The sequence below is a fragment of the Myotis myotis genome, unplaced genomic scaffold (genome assembly GCF_014108235.1).
Source record: "Myotis myotis isolate mMyoMyo1 unplaced genomic scaffold, mMyoMyo1.p scaffold_m19_p_3, whole genome shotgun sequence".
Classification (NCBI taxonomy): Eukaryota; Metazoa; Chordata; class Mammalia; order Chiroptera; family Vespertilionidae; genus Myotis; species Myotis myotis.
This window is the reverse complement of record NW_023416335.1, coordinates 88,544,891-88,565,059: the sequence shown is the minus strand read 5'-3', so window position 1 is coordinate 88,565,059 and position 20,169 is coordinate 88,544,891. Positions and strand designations below refer to the sequence as shown.

The 20,169-nt window shown below is 46.9% G+C and overlaps 1 protein-coding gene across 1 annotated transcript in view; it reads right to left on the bottom strand.

Annotated features, from left to right (window-relative positions):
* Window positions 1-15,366, bottom strand: part of FAM124A (family with sequence similarity 124 member A) — a 79,315-nt gene extending 63,949 nt beyond the window's left edge. Inside the window, exon 1 of the mRNA XM_036301038.1 lies at window positions 15,158-15,366. Coding sequence (XP_036156931.1) covers window positions 15,158-15,222 — 65 coding nt within the window. The 5' untranslated portion in view covers window positions 15,223-15,366. The remainder of the gene's footprint in view (window positions 1-15,157) is intronic.
* Between the last annotated feature and the right edge of the window lie 4,803 nt (window positions 15,367-20,169).

Genomic DNA, 20,169 nt, shown 5'->3' with positions numbered 1-20,169 from the left:
TGTCTCGAACAGACTGTCAAACTACAGCAGGAAGGCCAGGGAGGGTGGGAGGGCAGGAGGGGGGTGGGTAAGAGATCAACCAAAGGACTTGTATGCATGCATATAAGCATAACCAATGGACATAAGACATTGGGGAGTAGGGGAGGCCAGGGGAATGCCAAGGGTGGGGGAAAAAAAAGGAGACATATGTAATACTCTTTGTAATACTTTAAGCAATAAAAAAATAAATAAAAAATAAAAAATAAATAAATAAAATTTAAAAAAAAAGATCATATACCACAATCAAGTGGGATTTATTCCTGGAATGCCAGGTGGGTTTAATATCAGCCAATTAATTAATGTGATACACCACATAAAAAATAGAAGATAAAACATATGATCATGTCAATGCATGCAGACAAAGCACTTGACAAAATGCAGCATCCATCTGTGATAAAAACTCTTAGTAAAATGGGAATAGAGGGATCATACCTCAACATAATAAAGGCCACGTATGGAAATCCACAACTTACATCACACTCAATGAGGAAAAGCTAAAATCAGGAACAGGACAAGGATACCCACTTTTATTCAACATAGCAAATCTTAGCCACAGCAATGAATCTAGAAAAACAAAAAGGCATCCAAATTTCAAAGAAAGATGTAAAACTATCTGTCATTATTTGCCGATGACATGATACTGTATATAGAGAACCCAAAGGATGCCACCAAAAAACTACTAGAACTGATAAGTGAATTCAGTAAAGTAATAGGGTTCAAAATGAATAGTCAGAAATTTGGTTGCATTTTTATACACCAATAATGAACTACTGGAAAGGAAAACTAAAAAACAATCTAATTTACAATTGCATCAGAAAACTACCTAAGAATAAATTTAACCAAGGAGAGAGAAGACCTGTGCCTAGAAAATTATAAGACATGGAAGAAAAAAATTGAAGAAGATACAAATAAATGGAAGCATATATAGTACCATGTTCATGGATAGGAACAATTAACATGGTTAAGATGCCCATACTATTCAAAGCAATCGAAATAGATTCAATGCAATCGCTATCAAAATACCAATGGTATTTTTCACAGAACTAGAACAAATAATTCCAAAATTTATATGGAACCAAAAAGACCCTGAATAGCCACTAGTATAATTCTGAGAAAAAAAACATGCTACCTGATATCAAACTACACTACAAGTCCATAGTAATCAAAACAGCATGGTAGTGGCATAAAAATAGACATATAGATCAATGGGACATTATAGAGAGCTCAGAAAGGAACCCACACCTTTATGGCCAATTAATATTTGCTATATGAGGCAAAAACATACAGTGGGGTAAAGATAGTCTATTCAAGAAATGGTGTTGGGAAAAGTGGACAGATATATGCAAAAAAAAAGAAACTAGACCACCTTCTTACACCATATACAGAATTAAACTCAAAACTGATTAAAGTTTTAAATATAATCCTATCTAAAAATAGACAAACATGGTAATTGACCGTACCTTCACTACACCTCCCATTGGGAAATCAGCGAGATATGCAAATTAACTGCCAACAAAGATGGCGGTTAATTTGCATACTTAGGCGTGAAGCAGCAGAGTGAAGCCTGAAGGTGGCTCCGGCTAGAGCGAAGGCCTGGGTCCTGGGTGCCAGAGGAAAACCGGTGCCGGCAGCCAGGGGGAGGGAAGGCCTATTGCATGAATCTTTTCGTGCAACAGGTCTCTAGTATCCTATATAATAAAAGGCTAAATAAACCGAACGGCGGAACCGAACTGGTTGCTATGACATGCGCTGACCACCAGGGGCGCGTGCGGAACATGGCGGGCATTGGCTGTGGCGGGATGGTGGAGCAGGTGAGCGGGGTGCCAGACCAAGGCGGGGCACCGGTTGCTGTCATTGGGGCAAACCTCTGGTGGTTATTGAAAATTCTTTGCTCCTGCGCACCACAGTCCTGCCTGGCGCTTGCACCTGCTGCCGGCGCTGGCCCCACTTGCACCCGCTGCCAGTGCTGGAGCTGCTGCTCACACCTGTTGCCAGCATCCGGCGCTGGCCCAGATCGCTCGGCACCGTCAGCGGGTGCGAGCAGCGGCTGCTGGCCCCGATCACCCCTCAGGGCTTCTCCACCTCTCCCAGCTCCTGAGGATGATTTGGGCTGGCAGCTGCCTCTCACACCCACTGCCGGGAACAGCCCTGCTCTCACCTGCTGCCCACACCAGAGCTGCCACTCATACCCACTGCTGGCACTGGCACCACTCACACCTGCAGCCAGTGCTGGTGTTGCCACTCACACTTGCTGTGGCCCACAGTTCCTTTCAAGGCGCACAAATTCGTGCACTGGGCCCCTAATCTTATATAATAAAGAGTTAATATGCAAATGGTCATCATGCCCTCACACCATCATGCCATAACAGCTCAGACACTCAACTCTGGGAAGAGAGGAATGGGGACCAGCTAGGCTGCGGCCAGGAGAGGGACAAGCTGCCTGCCCTTTGGTCCCGGGAGCCAGTGGCTGCGCCTGTGCCTGTGGCCTGGGAGAGGGACAAGCCACCCGCCCCCGCGGTCCCAGGTATCAGCGGCTGTGCCTGCGCCTGTGGCCTGGCCCGGGAGAAGGACAAGCCGCATGCCCCACAGTCCTGAGCACCAGCACCTGTGCCTGGGGCCCAGGAGAGGGACAAGCCACCTGCCCTGCGATCCCCAGGCGCTTGCAGCTGCAGCATGGGCGAAGTCGCCTGCCCACAGTCCCCTGCAGCTGCGGCCGGCCCAGGAGAAGCCAGACCGGGTCCTGGGTGTCTGCGGCCGGCCAGAGGGAGGAAACCCCAGGTCCTGGGTACCTGTGAACAACTGGAGGAGGGAATCTTGGGTCCCGGGTACAGGGCAAGGCAGAAGCGGTTAGGTGCGATCAGACCAGCAGGGGAGCAGTTAGGGGCGATCAGGCAGGCAGAGGTGGTTAGGGGCAATCAGGCAGGCAGGCAGGTAAGTGGTTAGGAGCCAGCGGTCCCAGATTGCGAGAGGCAGTCAGACATCCCCCGAGGTGTCCCAGATTGGAGAGGGTGCAGGCCGGGCTGAGGGGTCCCCCCCCTCCCCCGCCCACACGAATTTCATGCACCAGGCCTCTAGTTTAAATATAAGACTTGAAACCATAAAACTCTTAGAAGAAAACTTAGGCAGTAAACTCTCTGACATTTACCAAGGTTTTTTTCTGATATATTTCCTCAAGCAAGGGGAACAAACAAATAAAAAAACTAAAGGGACTATAGCAAATTAAAAAGATTTTGCACAGCAAAGGAAACTATCAACAAAATAAAGAGACAGCTTACTAAAAAGAAGAAGATATTCACCTATGATATATCCAATAAGGGATTAATATGCAAAATTTATAAAGAACTCATAGAATTCAACACCAAAAGAACAAACAATCCAATTAAAAAATGGGCAGAGGACCTCACTAGACACTTCCCCAAAGAGGACATACAGATGGTCAATAGACATATGAAAAATGTTCAGGTAATCATCAGAGAAATGCAAATTACAACTACAATGAGATATTATCTCACCCCTGCCAGAATGGCTATCATCAGTAAATCAACAAACAACAAGTGCTGGTGAGGATGTAGAGAAAAGGAACCCTCTTGCACTGTTGGTGAGATTGCAAATTGGTACAGCCACTATAGAAAACAGTATGGAGGTTTCTAAAACAATTAAAAATAGACCTACCTTTTGACCCAGCAATTCCACTTCTGGATATATATTGGAAGAAATAAAAAGGTGGGTGTGGGTGGAGGGGGTCAATGGGGGAAAAAACCAAGGGGACATCGGTAATACTTTCAACAATAAAGATAATTTTTTTTTTTAAAGCACTAATCTAAAAAGCAACCCAAGTGCTCATCAATAGATGATTGGAGAAAGAAGATATATACAATGGAATACAACTTGGCTATAAAAAAGAATGAAATCTTGCCCGGCCAGCATGGTTCAGTGGTTGAGTGTCGACCTATGAACCAGGAGGTCACGGCTGACTCCCGGTCAGGGCACATGCTGGGTGTGGGCTCGATCCCCAGTGCGGGGTGTGCAGGAGGCAGCCGAAATAATGATTCTCTGTCATCACTGATGTTTCCATCTCTCCCTCTCCCTCTCCCTTTCTCTCTGAAATCAATAAAAATATATATTTTTAAAAAAGAGTGAAATCTTACAATTCACAATATGGGTGGACCTAGAGAATATTATGTTAAGTAAAATAAGTCAGACAGAGAAAGGCAAATACCATATGATTTTACTTATATGTGGAATCTAAAGAACAAAATAAACAAACAAAATAGAAACAGACTTATAGATAAAAGAATAAAGTGAGGGTTGCCAGGTCAGATGTGGGGCAGGGGCTTGACTGAAAAGGTGAAGGGATTAAGAAATACAAATTGGCAGCTACAAAACAGTCACAGGGATGTACAGTACAACAGAGGGACTACTGTCAACAATACTGTAGTAACTACGTGTGGTGCCAGGTGGTGCTAGAATTATGGGGGAGGGGAGAGGGGTGGGAATCTCTTTGTGAATTATACCATTGTCTAACCACTATGCTGTATACCTGAAACTAATATGATACTGAATGTCAACTGTAATTGAAAAAAAAAAATCAGGGGTCCTTCATACGGGCTCTGTGACTCTCCCAGACTAGAGATCTGGTGGATTCTGGACCATCTAAATTTCCTGGCAAATTTTTGAATGGACACTTATGTTACTGGGGAAAAGCCTCAACGTTTTCAACAGATTCTCAAAGGGGTCATGACTCCCCCAAAGTTTAAACCACTGCAAATAATAGCCTTCAAATGTTATCACCACACCTTGGACAGGTCTTTCTGTGCATAGGAATGGTGGACCTTGGGGAGCGTGAGTGGGGACCCTGGCTGTGAGGACTTCCATGTTCAAGGTCTGGCCTGCCATCAGGAAACGCAAAGGCACATGATGTCTGACTGATTTCAGTTCCATCTAAGGACAATTCTGCTGCACAGTGCAGTCACAGGATATAGGCTGTGATTGGGGAAAGGAAAAGGCAGGGTTAGGGCCAGGGTGAAATTAGCCATCAGTCTCTCGGCTAAGAAATCAGCTGCTGGCATTCCGCCTCTGTGCAAACGGGCATCTGGCCAAGGACCTGCCTGCTTACTCTCTACTAAACTTCTGCCCTACTTACATGGCTGTTAAGGCTCCCCTCTCTGGCAACTTACTGGTATAGAAGTTAATAGTTTTCTTTCCCCAGTGTCCCAAAGTTGTTTCTACTCAGAAATCTCTCAGGCACATAGGGATTATTCTGCTAAGTGGTAGTTAGGGGACATAGTTATGCAAATTAAGTGATGAGTTATGTTACATTTTATAGATTTGCACTCCTTTTATTTACTAGCCTCATAGTGTCCTTCTTGAATCATCCAATTTTCACTCCACTGAGTTTCTTAGCACATTAAAAAAGCACAGTATATGTAAAACTTCTTTAAAAAACATAAAGAGCATGCACCTTACTATTTAAAATAACCTGCATCTCTCACACAAAATGATGCACTGACTTACTGGTAGAGGAAAAAAACAGAAGAGAAAGAGTACAGTTAGTCACAGAGTCACTGAATTCTAAAGCTGGAAAGAATAACAAACTACTAACATTTGCATATCCCTTTATATATTACTAACTGCATTCTCCTAGATCTAATCCAATTTTTTATATTACTGATTAGGAAGCTAAAGTGATACTATCTGTAGGGAGAACAGGAGGCGAGGAATGATAAGGGCTTGATCTATGTGTGCAGGGTGGTGGGAAGGAAGAAGTTAGAAGGTAGAGGAATTGGCTAGGGCGTGGCGACACACTGGCTAAGGGAAATGAAAGAGAAAGGAGAGTCAAGGATCAAGAATCTTTTGGAACCCCAGTATTGGTGCACTGCATGTTTTTTTGAAATCAGGCAGGATATAAATAAGCTTTAGGACAATTCTTAGAAATGTAACACTATATAAATGCAATGATACACAACAAACATCCACTGTAGTAGATACAACAGGAAAGCAATACCATTACAATATGATCATCTTAAGATGGACAGATTTTAAAGAAATTTCATGATAACTCAAATAAAACATTCAATAAGAAAGTGTGATAGGGCTATTTATCTTATTACTAAAAATTTGTCAGTATTTTCAGCTAGGATTTCCAAATACTCCTGAGGCAGATGGGTTTCGCATATGCATACATTTTAAAGATCTGCATACAGATGGAAATGTACTTAGAATGAAATTTACATTTGAAACACATTTCAAGAATCTTAAAGTGCAATAGTAGAATTTTAGGACAGGTGCTAGCATAACTAATGCGCCTGCCAGGAATCTTCCCATATTTCTCATGTCTAAAGGTTCTGCTTGGGTCAGGCCTGCCTGTCACTGCTCAGTCTCTTGACTGTCATTCTCACCCTTTACATCAGTGAAACTCTGCAAAGTACAAATCTGATCACGTATCTCTCTGGATGAAGTTCAAACTTGATATTATACAGCATAAACCCCTCTTTCCATTACTGATGGCCCCTGCCCAGCTCTGCAGTCTCATTCATCACCTATCTTCCATTCCTGTCCACCATCAAAAGAGAAATCCACAGAAAGTCACCTAAACTCTCACGCTGCTTTCCAGCCTCTGATCCTGTTTATGTAAGTTGTATACAGTTGACATAATACGGGAGATACAATTTCACTGAACACTATTATAACATGCTGCTGCATAGTTCCCGTAGTTATAATTTTAGATAAAGTGATTTACTATAATTTAATCAACCATTTCCCTCTTGTTGGCTATATGATTGTTCCTGATTGTTCACTTTTGCAAAGCACACTGGCAATGAGGTATTATAATATAACTTGATACTTATTTTCTTTTCCTTAGGAAAATTATCATGAGGGGGAGCAGGGACTGAATCAAGGCATGGGCCTTGTAGAGCTCTTAAAATACAGTCTAAATACTCTACAAGGTTATTTACTGGAAATACTGCCAGTGAAAGACAAACTGTAAAACTTAAAACAAGTTTATGCATACTAATTAGGTTCAAACAATTTCAATCTCTGGAAGGCTATGTACTCCCAAGCTTTTTTTAGAGGAGGAGGGAACAGCAATAGGGCACCTATCTTGGGAATCACATCCTAAGAATTTACCCAGCTGGCTCTGCATAACACCTTCAGCTCTGCCAGAGTAAAGCATGAAAGGTGAATCCATGAATTTTAGGATGAAAAATTTATGGGCACATAATACAGATGAGCAGAATAAGAATACAAAGATTATATATTTTTCACATACCTGACACATACAGTGGACAAATTTCCAAATATTACATTTTTTTAGTATCTGTGCCAATAATGAACAGAAAGTTAGATGCAATCCTTTGACTGTATTTTAATTATACATATAGGAATCATATATAAAAAGATCTGCACTTAAAATATTTTACCACTATTAGCAGCCATCTACACTAATAAAAGAGAAAAATGGTAATTGGTGTACGGCGCTACCCTTTTCATTGGCTAATCAGGGCTATATGCAAATTAACTGCCAACTGAGATGGCAGTTAACTGCCAACAAAGATGGTGGCTAATTTGCATATGTAGGCACAATGCAGGGAGGCGAAAGGGAAAGCAGGAAAAAGCCCCCTGCCACTGACAGTGATCGGAAACCCAGGGGGGAGCTAAGAGCTGGGGGGCAGGGCAAAGGCGGCCCTGGGGCCATGATCGGAGAATCAGGCGCCTTTGCCGCCCTGGCCAGTGATAGCAGGAAGTAGGGGGGGAGCTAGCGATGGGAGCTGGGCATGGTCGAAGCTGACAGCCCCAGGAGCTAGGGGTCCCTTGCCTGGGCCTAAAGCGGAGCCCACGATCGCGGGGCCGCTGCGGCTGCGGGTCCCCGCTGCCCGGGCCGGACGCCTAGGCCAGAGGCGTTAGGCCTGGGCAGGGGCGGAGCCTGCAACCGCGGGGAGCTGGGGGTCCCCTGCCCAGGCCTAATGCTTCGGCCAGAGGTGTTAGGCCTGGGCAGGGGCAGAGCGGGAGATCGTGGGGAGCTGGGAGTCCCCTGCCCAGGCCTGACACCTCTGCCGGAGGCCTCAGGCCTGGTCAAGGGGCCGATCCGGTGATTGGTGATCGGAGGGTGATGAGGGTCAACTCCTCTGGCCGAGGCATCAGGCCTGGGCAAGGGGCCGATCCTGCGATTGGAGGGTGATGGGGGTCAACGCCTGAGGGCTCCCAGTATGTGAGAGAGGGCAGGCTGGGCTGAGGGACACTCCCCCCCCACCCACCCAGTGCACGAATTTTGTGCACCGGGCCCCTAGTCTATATATATAAAAGGCTACTATGCAAACTGTCCCCTTGGGAATTTGACTGGGAGACCGGGAGTTTGATTGTTTGCTATGATGTGCGCTGACCACCAGGGGGCAATGCAGAATGAAGGAAGGCCCCGGCTGGCAGCTGGAAGGCCCTGATTGGCCCTGATCACCGGCCAGGCCTAGGACCCTACCCTTGCACGAATTTCGTGCACCGGGCCTCTAGTATGTATATTATGGGTACCTTTCTAAATTCTCTATTCCAGGAAAATCTTGGCATAAGAATTGATCTTGACATTTCTGTAAAACATCAGTTCAATGCATCATGGACCTCATCTGTTAACTCAATCCATTGAATTAGATGCCATTGTAATTTAATTAACTAGCTCCACCTTGAACACAAAGATAATGTCAGCTTGTCTTCTATACAAGATTTCTCTTTTTATCTCCTTTAAACTTGTCCCATTTTAAAATGTATTCCCCTTATTGTTTCATCTACCTGTTTATAAACTCTAGATTCTTGGATTGCTACCTCTTAAATCACAGTAAGTATTAGTCAGAGGTCACCCAGAGATAAAGGGTAGGGTATTGTTACTGGAGAATCCCTGTTGCTCATGAGAGTGAGGTTCTTGGGGTATCCCTTAAATAAATTTTCAGAAGCCCCCACAGGAGAATGATATGTGGTAAGAGGCTTTATTTGTGTGGAGTTACAAATAAATTACATTTATTTGTGTGGAGCAACAAGAGGTTGCAATGTCCCATGCCCCTTAAACCAGTCCTGAAGGAGGTACAGCTGGGGTTCCAAAAGCAAGGCCAGTGTCCAGAGCTTCTGCTCCATGTTGCAGCATCTAAGTGAATATAAGTCCACTGTGTGGAGTCCCATATGGCCAGGACCACATGAGTCAGAGGGAGAGGGAGAGGGAGGGAGAGAGAGAGAGAGAGAGAGGGAGGGAGAGGGAGAGAGGGAGAGAGGGAGAGAGGGAGAGGGAGGGAGGGAGAGAGGGAGAGAGGGAGAGAGGGAGAGAGGGAGAGGGAGGGAGGGAGAGGAGGGGGAGAGAGAGAGAGGGAGAGAGGGAGAGAGGGAGAGAGGGAGAGAGGGAGAGAGGGAGAGAGGGAGAGAGGGGGGAGGGAGGGAGGGAGGGAGGGAGGGAGGGAGAGAGAGAGAGGAGAGTGCTCTTTTGTTTAGAAGTTTAAGTATTCAAGTTTTGCTTACTTGCAGAGGCCACGCCCATCCCAGGTGTGACTGGGAGACAGGTAGGCACCTTCCCATGTCACTCAGACCTTACTGCAGTGGTTCTCAACCTTGGCTGCACATTAGAATCACCTGGGAATCTTTTAAAAATCCTAATTTCTGGGCCTCATCCTCCGGAAATTCTGTTTCTTTGTTACTAATGTTGTGGCCTCACCCCATAACAAAGAAACAGAATTTCCGGAGGATGAGGCCCAGAAATCAGGATTTTAAAAAGATTCCCAGGTGATTCTTATGTGCAGCCAAGGTTGAGAGCCACTGCCTTACTGGGTATGAGTCTAAACTGCCTTTGTCCAGTCCCTCCCCCCATCAATCAGTGGGGAACAGACTTGGAGAGTGTTAAATGCAGCTTTTTGGCCAAGTGGTATAAACGGCATGTCTACATTATCTGATCTCCCCTTTACTTCTTTCCTGTAAATAATAACCAGGTTATTGCGACTGCATCAGTGTTACCTGTGGATGAAAAAGGACCAACAAATCAACCCTGACAAGCTCAGCAGAGGCCTACATGGAAGGCCTTGCAAACTCAAGAGACGGAAAGCAATCACACAGGATGGGCTTGTTATTGGCGGGGTGCTCCTCGTGTCCCCACCTGTTGCCGATGGAAGTGGGCTTCTTGCGATGTCATGAGAAAAGGAATTTTCTGAGACTCACAAAAGAGAATGGGTGACATTTATTTGTGTGGAATTAAACCCATGAGTTTCCAAGGTCCCATCTCCCTCCATCCTGCCAAGGAAAAAGTCCAGGTGTGTCATCAGCAGAGCTAAGATTAAAGCCATTGTCCAGAGTTCCTGTCCCATATTTGCACAGTCCAGCCCAGCACCAGGCTAGCTTAGCTTGTATTTCCAGCTGCTGTCCGTTGTGTCTGGGGTCCACATGGCAGGCTAGCATACGGGCAAGTGCAAGGAAGCAGGAGTGAAGCAAGAGGAATGAGAGAGAGAGAGAGAGAATTCCTTTGTCCTTGGGATTTTAATCTTACAAGATTTTTCGTACCTGCAGTGGCTCCACCACACCCAATCCATGGTTCTCTAGGCTAGACTGACAGCCAAATATCTTCCATGCATCACCCCGACTTTACTGCACATGCCTCAATTTTCCCTTTCTCCTAGTGATCTATAGGGAATGGACTGGTAGTTCCCTGGGGAGAGTGAAGGGGCAGCTTCCTAGTGAAGCTGCCTAGATGACCGTGCTTATAATGTCTGGCCTCCCTTTTCCTCCTTTCCTATTATTAATATCAACTAGCTCAGCGGTTCTCAACCTGTGGGTCGCGACCCCTTTGGTGGTCGAACGACCCTTTCACAGGGGTCGCCTAAGACCATCCTGCATATCAGATATTTACATTACGATTCATAATAGTAGCAACATTACAGTTATGAAGTAGCAACGAAAATAATTTTATGGTTGGTTCACAAAATGAAGAGCTGTATTTAAAGGGCCAGAAGGTTGAGAACCACTGAACTAGCTAGTTACAATGGTAACAGGCTTGAACATAAAAATTCCTAAGTAAAAGTGGGTCATGGTAGGTAGTCATGTAGCTTCCTTATCAAAGGTAAATCTTTACCTTTGAAATTGTCTAAGACGGGGTTGGGGAACCTTTTTTCTGCCAAAGGCTATTTGGATATTTATAGCATCATTTGTGGGCCATACAAAATTATCAACTTAAAAGTTAGCCTGCTCTATTTGGTCAAACACTTAATTAACTCACCCCTAATGCCTTGGCAGAGCCAGACCAAATGATTCCGAGAGCCTTATCCGGCCTGCAAGCTGGAAGTTCCCCACCCCTGATCTAAGGTAACATACCTTTAAAATGTCCGAGTAATTTTCTTTTCTAAGCCTCTGGAAGGCACAGACGCCAGCACAAGGTCACATGGTTATCTTATTCCCCGCATACCAGCTCTATGTGCTCTAAATGTTAACTATCCTGACCCACCAACGTAAAAGAAGTATGTGTCTCTCCATTTTACTTTTTATCCAGTCTCAGAGGTCTCCCCACTTTGCTGTCTCCAGCCCCCTTAATCTACAGCTAATGGATTTCAGGTAACCCTCCTATGTGTCCTCCTTTGATTCTAATGTATAAAATAAGCCACAAAACTGCTATTCTCCTGAGCATTTTCCAACCCCTTGAGAGTTTGCTTCCTGGCAATTGTCACCAGTTGGCTCAAATAAACTCTTACAAGCCTTTTCTTAGGCTGGACATCCTTTCATTGACAGGTTCTATATGTTCAGAAACTCGGGGCCAACTGACTCTGAAGTGGAGGTCCATTAATGTCAGATCAAACTTTTGAATGAAAGTAATCCATCAAGTATTGTCATATTTGATCGAGTGGTTTACAGGCTGAATCTGGGAGACATCACTAATGAAACACCCATTATTAAAGCACTAGTGGCCCAGTGCACGAATTCGTGCACCTTGAAAGGAACTGTGGGCCGCGAGGCTGCAGTGGGTACAGGGGTGGGTCTCGGCCCATCATCTGCGCCCCACCCACTGCAGCCCCGCTCTCACCACCGCTCCCATGTACTGTTAGCGGGTGCAAGCAGCAGCTGCTGCCCCAATCGCCCCTCAGGAATGAGGGAGGCTAGGGGAGCCCTGAGGGGCGATCGGGGCCAGCAACTACTGGCTCTCGCTGATGTCACCCAGCGACTGGGGCAGGTGCCGGCAGCAGGTGCAAGCACTGGGAGGGACCATGGCACGTGGGAGCAAAGAATTTTCAGTAACCACCAGAGGCTCACCCCAATGACAGCGACCAGAGCCCCACCTTGGTCTGGCGCCCCTGCTCACCATCCCACCACGGCCGCTTGCCATGTTCCATACTCTGCCGCCTGCTGCCAACACCCATCATGTTCCATGCGTGCCCCCTGGTGGTCAGCGTCCATCATAGCGACTGGCTGTTCGGTTGTTTGGTTGTCCGTCATTCGGTCTATTTGCATATTAGGGTTTTATATAGAGAGATTGTCTTGCTTATTCTGTCTTTTATTTGGGTTTACAGCATTGCCTGTCCCTCTATTAAGGGATTCTGTTTCTTAAGATAGTTCACAACTGTCAATAGCTGACCTGCCAGTTTTTTCTAACAAAAAGTACACAAAAGCACAAGGCTGGTTTTCAATAGGAAAATGGGAGTTTCAAAATGACATCAATCACCACAGAAGAATATAGTTTGCTTTTAATTTTGGCCTGTATTAGGTGGGTCAGACAGCAAAGGTAGCATTTCAAGCAAAAGACAATGAGCAAAAAAACAAGGGTAGACCTGCCAAGAAACAAAGCCAGAGGGAGAGGAATGCCATAACATCAGGCTTATAGGGCATGCTGAGCTCTTTGCCTTTTATAGATGACAGAGCCACTAAAAGTTTGAATGGGAGAGAGACATATCAGATTTGCACTTCAAAAATAATGACAGCAAACATGTATTGAGTGCTTTCTCCACTTTTGATACATAGTCTCAACAGGCAGCGATATGAAAGCTAGATAGGGTAAGAGGGGCAAGCTCTGGAAAAGCAGGGAAATGATGAACAGCTTCTTGATAACTAAACTACTTCCAGGGGTATGTGAATATGTGGCAGACACCAGACTAATAAGCATACACGGAAGCTATTTTATTCAAATACAGGGCATTTTACCTGTATGTTCTATTTAAGGTTGCTACTGAGGCCATAAGAATTCTTTAAACAATTATGTTCTGTTACAACTGCACACTTTCATGACAGGCAGAGAACAGAAGCTCCGGTATCAGCGTGTTCAGCAAGCCCCTCCCAGGAGCCCTGGCTGTGATGCTGCTCTTGGGGATCCCAGGATGGTGTTAAATGGGTGAAGAGGGTTAGGGACTCCTCTCCATTCTCCTCTCCAAGAGAGAGCCATTGCAAAAATGTTTTAGGTGAGCTTTGCAAATTTAAAACAAATGGACTAGTCAGTGCTTTATTTAACCCAGCTGATAATACGCCGGTTTATATTGCTGGCTTTCTTCTATTCATGGTCCATCTAACTACAGGCATTAGGGAGAAAAAAGCCAAGGGTCTTCAATTAAAGTTGATAAATGCCACATATACAAAGTGTGGGGGGAAAGCAAGGGAGTTCAATATTCGCACTCAGGTTACTACCCTGGAATGTCATTGGGTTCTGTAGTGATCCATAGATGATCACAAGTTTGGATAACAGGGAAAGACCATCGAAGGGTAAATGCTTAGGGCATAACATCCCAGATTTGGGCTAGCAATGGCCGTGGAGGCTGCAAAGTAGGAGAGGCCCAGTAGGGAGCCCTTCTTGGGGTCAGGTCAGAACCCTGGGTCCATTCTGGACTTAGACCCTCTTCCAGGGGCAGTGGTGGCAAATTCATTAGTCAACAGAGCCAAATATCAACAGTACTTCTTCAAAATAGACTCGCCCAGGCCAAAAACCGACTTCTGCGCATGGGCCACGAAGTTTCAATCACACTGTACGTGCGCCCACAGGTGGTATTTTGTGGAAAAGCTACACGCAAGGGGCCCAAAAGCCGCATGTGGCTCGGGAGCCGCAGTTTGCTGACCACTCAGGTTACTTACCCTGGAATGTCATTGGCTTCAACCTCTCCAAACTCCAGGATAAAGGCTGTCTGGGCAGCTCCCCCGCCCCGCCCCCCTCGCCCCAGGGTTCCTGCAGAGAGGAAAATACACCCTTTCCTCCTGGGTCAGCACTGCATCCTGGACATTGGATGTGGCGCTGACTCTGCACAGGGAAATCCTCGAGAGATAGGGGCCGGGTGGGAACCTTTACAATGACTTTCATCTCCTTGAAGACATTCCGGAAACCGGTTTTGTTGGGAGAGAGCTAGTTAGTCTCCAAAGGTTTGGGTAACAGTCTGTTGAAGTGAGGAGGACATTGCTTTACATATGTCTCCATCCCACCATCTTTATCCCACCTGTACCCAAGGCAAAAGGTTGCGGGTAGGACAGGTACACACAGAGGTGAGGAATTTCGGCGGGGCGGTGGCGGGGGGGGGGGGGGGGGGGCAGAGTGGAGAAGTTGGGGGGAGGGGAGAATGTCTCAGCAAGCACAGTAAAGCCATAAAATTAAAAATATCATCCTTTTAGCTGATTTCTGAAAGACTTTTAGGTGCCGGGTGTCCTAACCTCTTTCCCTCATCCCGGAGCCCCCATCCCGGACTCCAGGGGGCTCCTGAGCCACAAGAAAGTCCTCACGGAAGGTCGAAACAGGTGCAAGAGCATCTCTTGTCTCTCTAACCACGATCTCAGGGGACACCACATTTGTCTGGCACTCCACATCATCTCAGTGATAACAGAGGGCAGGAGGGGCTGGGGTGAGGGCTGTGGGGGTACTCTGAACCTTGAGTCTTTCACCCCCTCGCGGTGTGTGTGTGAGGGGTTGGTCCTGTCCCGGGCAGCCATGAACCACGTGCCCTCAGGGCTCGCCACTGCCCCTCCAGCCCCAGGGGAGGAGTGGGCTGCGGGACTGGCAGCCCCGGCCCCCTTGCTCAGCCAAAGCGGCTCCGGCTCCGCCGCGGAGTCCGAGAAGGTCTTAGGCCAGAGAAGAGCTGCCTCGCAACTCACAGACACCCGCCTCATCCCAGCCCCCCCACCCCCCCAGCCCGGCCCGGCTCACCCTCCGGTTTCGGCTCCCGAGTCCACACAGTCATCATCCTCGCCGCCGCCCGCCTTGGGGTCCATGGCGCGCCCCCCGCCGCGCTCCACTCGTGGGCACCAGCGTGACCTGGGACGCGCTCGCTGCGGGCCGCCCAGCCCAGCGCAGCCGGACCCGGGAAAGCTCCCAGCCAGCGTCTCCCCGTCCCGGTCCCCGCTCCAGCAAACAACTCCGGCACCGCCCGCGGGACTCCGCACCGCGCCCTCTCCTGGCCACGCGGGGCTGGGCACCAGCGGCCGCTCCCTCCCCGCCCCGCCCTCGCCGCGTGAGCGTGTGCGCGCCGGGGTCTGTGCGTGCGCCAGGGGGCGTGTGCGCGGGGTGTGAGCCTGTGCGCGCCGGGGTCTGTGCGTGCGCCAGGGGGCGTGTGCGCGGGGTGTGAGCGTGTGCGCGCGGTGCGTGCCTGTGCAAGGTGGTGTGTGCGTGCGCCGGAGGGTGTGTGCACGGGATGTAAGCGTGTGCGCGTAGATGTGCACATGTGCGTGAGCATTTGTAGCTCGCGTGTTGCGCGCCTGTGTGTGGTGTGCGTGCATGAGCGGGAGAGGTGTGTGAGTTCGCGTGCGCCTGTGTTTGCGGTGCGATGTGGGTGGGCGTGTGAAGTATGTATTTGTAGGTGCACACTTCTGTGTATGTGTCGAACGCGTTTGCTCTTGTGCCCGTCTGCTCTGTAACCGTGTGTGGTGTGTGGCGTGTGAGTGTATGTATGCGTGCGCATTGGACTGCCCTCTCCCCCGGGTCGACAGTCCGTGAGTCAGACACCCAGGCATTGCCTCCTCGGTTCCCCAGCCTCATGGTTCCTGAGCCCTACGCTGGGGCAAGCAGCACCGAGAAAGACCCGGCCGCACCGTGAAAGCAAGGAGGGATCTGTTTCAGTTCTGTGACCAGCTGGAACATCTAGGTGTTTTCTTATATTTTCCTCAGAATTGCCTACACTGAATTCATTATCACCTTTCTAAGCACAGGTCTGAGTGGCTTCCCACCATCCAGCTTGTCGGTTTACAATCGGCATCATGCATTCTTTTGCTTTTTTTAAAAACAGGGATGTACTTCAGTCAGGAATTGTAGTAAGGGAATACCTAATGGATGTTTGTAAAGTACCACTTTAAGGACTCAAGGTGAGTTAGTGATCACTATTGGAGGGTGAGGCCAGATGGAAGCTTGGGGAGAGGGAAGATTAGAACAATTGGGATTTAATTCTGACAGTTCTGACCGAGCCATTAAAAGGCACTCATTCCTACTTTCTTCTATTTGGAGGCAAGTTATTTAACCTCTTTAAGACTTAATTTATTTATCTATAAGTTAGAGCTAGTTATATGTACCCTATATTGTATTGTGAATTTAATGAGTTCATATATGTAAAATACTTAGCATTGGTCCTAATACATGCCGAGTACTAGTCAGAGGCAGCTGTCATTACATCCCAACCTCAACTTGCAAAGCAGTGTCACTCTGGGTGACAAGTGATATAGGTGAAGGAAGAGGAATATATTTTCTTTTCCTCTCCCTTCTCTTTATTTCTCCCTTACCATGTACCTACCTAAAGATCACTCCTTGCTGACTCTTATTTGAATTACACAAAAGAGAAACCAATTAGCGAAAGATTAGAGATGCAATTTCATCATCAGGAAAAATCAGGTAAATGTGCCAAATCTTAACTGAATTTTCCTTTTACACAAACAGAGATGGGTATGTTCTACTCAATTTGTGCTCATTAGCAGAAAGAATGGAGCAAGTCAAAGGGGATTTCCTCCCACTCCCATGTACTGATTTTTAAAAAAATTCTCACAGGAGGGAAAAGAAACTCGGTGAGTGATTTGCTACACAATGCCATCAGTGACCATTTTAAAGGTATCAATTGATTCAATAACTATTTAACCAGACAGGAGGGTAAATTCTGAATGTACAAATGAGAGAAAACAGCAATGAATATGATGCCTGCCCTTAGAGACCTTATAATCCAGACTAAGTAAGTAAATTATCTGTATCAAATATATATAAAACATAAATGGAGATAAATCTATGAAGGAAAAGAATGGCGTGTCCCGAGAAGAAGAGAACATAATTTAAATTTGAGCTCTCTCAGACAGGAATATTTTAGCCTTCTGCTGCAGCAGGGCCTTTGCACTGTTCCTTCTCCCTGGGATATTGTCTTCCAGATTTCCTTCAAGACTCCTGGCACCAGAGAGCCCTTCCCGACTAATTCCACACCATGGAACCCTCTTACCTCCTCCATTCCCTCTTGTAATTCGGCCAGCACCTGGCATATGGTAGATTTATTTAAGTACCTGCTCTTCCATCCCCAGCTCTACCCCAAAGATGCCAACTCCATGAGAGCGGGGACTTTGCTTTGTTTACTGCTGTATACCCAACACCTGGAGCAATAAATAAATATAATATATCAATTTCTGTGTTATGTAAAAGGAATTTAATACTCAGTAAGGGTAACTCAGTTAAGAGTTGGGGTTGGCACATTTACCTGTTTTAATTCTTGATTTTGAGATTGCATTTCTATTCTTCTCTTCTGAAAAAGTGAATGGAGGGGAAGCAGCCCCCAAGTGAAGGCGGGGCATGAGGCGAGTGCTCAGGTGGAGACCAGTGAGGGCCAGAGGCCACTGAGCATTTGATTGGAGGGGGAGTGAAGGAAAGCTAGGTCACCAGAAGAACCCAAAATGGCAAAGGTGATAGTGAAACATTTCTACATAAATGTGACATCTCCAGGAAATCAATAGATAATTATAGCCTATTTGTAAAATAGAAGGACAAATACAGTGTCAATGAAACCAGATGAACAGGAGTGATAAAAGTGGGAAAATAGGTAAGTATATTGAACATTCTACCATCTTATTATCCTTACAGCCACCAAAGAAACTACCTCTGTCTATTCTGAATAGGTAATTCATATTTGCCAAAGAAAGGTCTGTGAAGTAGGTATATTTTTCCATTTTTCTGTAGAGGAAACTAAACCCCACAGAGTTCAAGGGCCTGCCCCAGGCCACTCAGTGAGTGAGAGGAGGAGCCAGGTGGCCCTTAAATGCAATGAAGCTCATGTCATCTACCTGGATGGCTTATGGATGGGCCAGTCACACCCTCAGCAAGATGGCATTAAGACAAAGATCAGAGAAGAAAACAATGAAATTAGCATGGCCCTTAGAAGGAGGACAGTAGAAAATGAGATGCTACTTAAATTATTTCACTCTTTTTAAAATATCCAGACAAAAAGCCTGAGCCACATCTCAGAATGATGCATTTGATTCAGATCCCCTGGACCACAGGGACACAGTGTTGTTTATCATTGGCGCAGCATCTAACGGCAACTCCATAATGCATTTATTATTTGGAAGATAAGTTTGAAGGGTAACCACTGTCCCTCTGAGCAGACATATCGTGGATCTGTGTGGGTTCCCACTTTAGTCATTGAGTCTTAGAAGCCTCACTTTGTTATTTTTTCAGAAATAGAGTTGTCGGCAGGGAATTGGTCCAGGGATTTTGTAGTGATCACGGTAGGATATCTTGTCCAAATCTTGCATGGTTCCCAGGCTTTACTTCCAGCTATTTAGCATCAATCACTTTAATGATGGAGGGTGCGATGCCCTCTCCCGTCATCCCCTGTAAGATGGCAGCAGAGGAGTGTCACTGGTCTGCTTAGGGTGCCCTGCCTGCTGTCCTAAAGATGATCCAATCGGAGACTCAGAACAGTGTGGGAGGAACACAGAGGAAGGTGGGAAGTGTGATAAACCAGAAAACGGGAAACCTGACCTCTGGACCTAAATTTGTCATGTCAATAGAGGAAAAGGGTAGACCATCAGCTGTTTTCCAAGTTCTTACTACATGTCAGGCATTGTGGTAGGAGCTTTACATACACGATCTCTTTAATCCTCAAAAAAACCTTTGAATAGAGTCTTCGAATCTGTCTAGAAACTATGAAACATCCTATATAATAAAATCCTAATATGCAAATTGTCCCCTATATAATAAAAGTCTAACCAATGGTTAGACAGGAAGACAGGGACTTTGACTGCTCGCTATGACGTGTGCTGACCACCAGGGGGCGGTGCAGAACATGGCAGGCATCTGCGACACAGCGCTGGCAGTGGGCAGCAGTGGAGGTGCTGCTGGCCCTGATGGGCCCCGACGAGAGGAGGACCATGGTGGGATGGTGGAGCAGGTGAGCGGGTGGCGCCAGGTCAAGGTGGGTGCAAGCAGGGGCCCAATCGCCCTGCCGATCACCCCACAGACAGCGACCAGCAGTGGCAGCGGCAGGGGGTGGGGCCACCGCCAGGCTCCCAGGCACTGAGGGAGCCATGTGGGGGGTGGGGGGGTCCAGCCCTGACTAATTGCCCCACAGGCGAGATGGTGGAGCAGGTGAAGGGGCGGTGCTAGGCCAAAGTGGGTTGCCAGGTGGGGCTGCAGGGCTGCAAGGCTCAGGGTGCGAGCTGGGGCCTGATCTCCGCAGGCCACCCAAAGGGACCCCACCCATGCATGAATTCGTGCACTGAGCATCTAGTATGAATATAAGAGGTCACTGACTTTTTAATCACTTTTTCTCAACCAGGTTTCAACACTCATATTTTATTTCACCACAGTACTGTTTTCAGTTTTTGTTGATGCTATTGCATGTGTTGGTATTAGGAATACAAGACCATTCATCCGTTTACTTATTGAGCACTCAGTGTGCCAGGCAGTAGCTGGGTGCTAGGGACACACTGAAGAATAGGTCAGAGGCAGTGGCTGGCCAAATGGAGGTTTTTAAATTATTATTATTGATTTCAGAGAGGAGGATGAGGAGGAAGAGGAGGAGGAGGAGGAGGAGGAGGAGGAGGAGGAAGAAGAAGAAGGAGGAGGAGGAGGAGGAGGAGGAGGAGGAGGAGGAGGAGGAGGAGGAGGAGGAGAGGAAGAAGAGAGAAAGAGAGAGATCCATGTGAGTGAGAAACATTAATCGGTTGCCTCCCACATGACCCCCTGAATCAGGGATTGGA